We start from the raw sequence: 4,008 nt of genomic DNA, 5'->3' as shown, positions 1-4,008 counted from the left end.
TGAACAAAGCTCTCCGATCAGGTCAGTCTTGGAAGGAAAAATGGTGCTGAGATCTGTGAGTGCAGTCCTTTTGTGCCCTCGGGGGCAGGACGTGACTGCGTTTGCAGGCTTGGTGAACAGCTTTGGTATACAATATTCAGGATTCGGGTCTTTAGGAGGTAAGCACTCATTTAGTAATGGTTACATTTCGTACTGAAAGGAAACCCAAAATGAGCGCTATTGTACCAGTATCATAAATTGTAAAAATATAAATGTGACATATACATTAAGCCTTTCTTTAGATATGCTACACTATGTGACAACTGGACAGACAGCTTTATCCCAGGGGGCAGTTTAAAATACTGTATTGTTTTCTACTATTCTGGCTGGTTGGTAAAAAAAAAAGAGAAATACAGAGGAAGGGAGTGGGAAGGAAGGTCATCTGTACTGATCCTGTGAACTCTAGAAGATGCGACTGATAAGCTCCTTACTATAATCTAGAGCAGTGGTCCTCAAAGTAATTTTGACACGGGCATAAATTGATCTTACTTGACTGTTTGCAGGCACGCTGACTATTGCATAGGTTCTTATCTTATACAGTGCCTTCTCGCAGGTAGTAATTGTGCGTGCTGTGCTTATTCTTTTAAATAATTTATATAAAATAACGCAATGCCAATATTTTTAAATAGCATGTTTACACAGATAACCATGTATAAACTAAAATAAACCTTTTTATTTCACATAGTTCCATATTGCTTTGTTTCAATTTGACAAATTTGTGAACACTACTCTGTTTTAAGGAACGCTCATCTCCAGTACAAATATTCATTTTAAGTGGATTTGTAACTAAATATACTACTGTGTTTCCTTTGTCTGGTGAAATAAAATAAAAAAATACAGAGATAAAAAATTAAATTATAAATACTGATATGTATTATTTTTCTCAATAACAGTCTGTGAAATTCAGTGCTTACTAACATATTAACACCCAGCCTTCGTACCGAACAGAGTGCATGATTGGACAGCTGTCAGATCTTTCACTTACCGCTGTCAGACTTTCACACGTGCCCGTGGGCGGACGCACGCGGAGTCTGGGGCAGGTGCAGAAGAGCTGGGAACACCTCGCTTGAGGATGGAGGGGTACATCGCTGCAAAAACTGGGCAATACGTGACACTCCTATTGGTGTAAAGTAAGTCGGTGAACCGGCACCGAAAACAGACATAATTCGGGCCCACCCAGCGTACTATGATTGGCGGGCAGTAGACAAGCAGGGGTTCAACTGGCCCGGCAAACATTGTAAGTGAAAAGGGACTCGTGTTGTATGAGATACTGAAGGCATATGTTGAGAGTTGTTAAAACGATTGGCGTGAGCAGATTTTTGTAAAACATATTCTCTTAGCAGGATACCAAACTCTAAAATGGTAACATAGAAATCTTTAAATACTATACTTTGTACCAACCTTACAACATCACCGATTTATATCAGCTGATGTATCTGGGCAAAGGTGGAAATGTTAGGTTGTGGTCAACATTTTAAAAACATTATAAACAACTATAATTCTGCACCAGCCAAGACCAATAAAAGAAAAGTTATGATGATCCTGAATTGGTGGATGTACCAGAGAAGGTGATAGAGCGGCGAAAATAGGAGGATGGAAGAAGGAAGGTGAGGGGGAGGATGGTGGGGCCAGCGGGGGGGCCCCAGGATCCTGGCGGAAGTACAGGTGTAGTGGGCAGAAGCTCTCCGTTGGATCGAGCAGGAGGGTCCCACATCACAAAGATATCACTTAGACTTGATGGTTGCAATTTTGGAGGTGATACACCAGATGGAGCAGATGGATTTGTCCTTGCTCTAGCTATGGGGCTAGTGATGCTTCCTTTAATATTGTTTGCAGTAACTGTGTAGGTATACTCAATGCCTGGCATTAAGGTAAAGTCATGATAACGGGTCTCCAAACCAACATATATGAGATCACCATCCCTCCTTAGTTCATAAGATTTGACCTCCCCATTGGGATAAGTTGGTTGTTCCCAAGTAACCTCTACCGACTCTGACCCAGTTACTTTTAGCCTTGGTGCTCTCATGTTTGTAGGTGGTGCTTCATGTGTTCTTGCTGATGCAGGTGGGCTTGAGGTACATCCTCCATTTGTACATACAATTAAGATAAACTGATACTCTGTGTACGGCTGTAAACTAGAAATCAGACTGAATAGTCCTTTACCAGTATAGCGTTGTTCACCATTCGTTAACAGTGTATATTTAGTTATTTCACCATTCTGAATCAGTGGTGCAGACCATGAAACATTTATTTCAGTTGCACTAATAGTGATAAGTTTTGGAAGGCCTACAGATGAAGGTGCTGTCTCAAGAGTTCTGATTGTGGCAGGCAAACTGGTGGTACACCCTCCCATAGTACAAGCAATAATTGCATAGCTATACATAGTGTAAGCCATCAGGTCCTCGTCTGTATAGTTAACTGTGGCGGTATCAAAGCTGAAGGGGAAGGTAATGTTGTCTCTCTGTAATCGATAGTACTGGAGAACCCCATTGATTTCTTCTGGAGGGGTCCAAGTGATGAACAAATTATGAGGATTATCTTCCAAATGATGAACTCTTGGAGCAGCAAGACCTTTTGGTTGAGCCTGCTTGGTCTCTACCATTATCCATGAACTATCTGTGTACCCTGCTGTATTCCAAGATCGGATTTTGAATTCATACTTTGTCCATGCTTTTAAGTCTGTCACATTATACAAAAATGTATCCTTTTCTGTACTGTATTCAGTGAACAAGATTTTCTCCTCCTGCATAAGTACTTCTGCATTGCCAAGTCGGCTTCCCTGATTATTCCTGACGATAATTTGGTATTCAGATATTTTCCCATTTGGGTGTGTGGGTTGTGCCCATGTCAGTTCAATGCTGGTGGTATTAACTGACTGGGCCACAGGGGCAGGCTGGGAAGAGGGAGGAGCTTCGTCAGTTCTGATCGGCTGGGAAGCTGATCTGGTACAACCAGCGCTAGTGCAGGCCTCCAGAACTAGAGTGTATACTGTATAGGGCTCAAGACGCCTGAAATGGAACTGACGAGACAGGCCACTGAATTCTAGATTGTCATCACTGAAGATATTGTATGTCTGTGAATGAAAATATGCAAAGTTAAAAAGTTTGTGGGTGTCATAACATATTGATTAAAAGCACAAAAAAGTAATTCAAATATTTAAAACATATTACTGCATTATTATCTAACAGAATAACCATACTAATGATGTATTTCACTTTAATCTGGAAATCAATTAAAACACATACATGAAATCCCAACTAATTTAAGCAGCAGACAGTTGAAAATGTGATGTTGCCTTGATTTACAACATTGGGAAATTGGCATTTCTTAAACAATTTATCATATCATTAGTTTTAAGGAAAGACATTGTCTTTTTTGTTTGCTCAAGCAAAGATTAAGAAAAGCTCAGAGTGCTCTTCCAATCAATACATGATTAATTCTTGTAACGTTATCATCATCATTTGTACTAAAAATCACATTATTGAACATACCTTGATTACTCCATTAGGTTCCAGGGGTTCAGACCATTTTAGCAGGAGTGCTCTACCATTTTCTCTCTTCTCTACAGTAAAGTTGTTGAGTCCACTGGGTGATGCCTCAAGGGTACGCACTGAGGTCCATGGGCTTGTGACTTGTCCGGCACTGTTAACAGCTACAACGTGGATGTTGTATGTTGTAAAGGGCTCTAGACCAAAAACGTGAGCTTGGTTGTTTGTTCCCTGAAAAAAAGGAAAACGACATATTTTAAATATTCAATGTTTGCATTGTTTGTCTTTGAGGTCTTCTCTTTTGGCTTTAAAGGTGCCAACTTAGGGTGCTTTTTGGTTTGATCTCCAATGATATCCCTCTCACCAAGTTTAATAAGGATCCAGGCTCATGTAAATGAGCAGCTATAGAACTTTAAACTTTGTCTCACCTGTAGTGGATGTTATGCATAACGACATACAACACTGCCTGTTACTCCCTCTT

At 40.3% G+C, this 4,008-nt stretch overlaps 1 protein-coding gene across 1 annotated transcript; it reads right to left on the bottom strand.

Annotated features, from left to right (window-relative positions):
- Positions 1-1,570: 1,570 nt before the first annotated feature.
- On the bottom strand, positions 1,571-3,760 carry LOC121312647 (usherin-like). Its single transcript, XM_041244345.1, has 2 exons — positions 3,531-3,760; positions 1,571-3,112 (listed from the first exon to the last, which is right to left on the bottom strand). Exon 2 carries the CDS (start codon positions 2,786-2,788, stop codon positions 1,571-1,573), a length of 1,218 nt encoding a protein of 405 aa, XP_041100279.1. The 5' UTR covers positions 2,789-3,112; positions 3,531-3,760.
- Positions 3,761-4,008: the final 248 nt, after the last annotated feature.

Source organism: Polyodon spathula, unplaced genomic scaffold (assembly GCF_017654505.1).
Source record: "Polyodon spathula isolate WHYD16114869_AA unplaced genomic scaffold, ASM1765450v1 scaffolds_4214, whole genome shotgun sequence".
Lineage (NCBI taxonomy): Eukaryota > Metazoa > Chordata > Actinopteri > Acipenseriformes > Polyodontidae > Polyodon > Polyodon spathula.
Note: the sequence above shows the minus strand (reverse complement) of the source record. Positions and strands in the feature narration are given on the sequence as shown.

Bases quoted from the DNA above. Each gene is read 5' to 3' on its own strand.
- LOC121312647 (XM_041244345.1), bottom strand. From the start codon at position 2,788: ATGCAGGAGGAGAAAATCTTGTTCACTGAATACAGTACAGAAAAGGAT.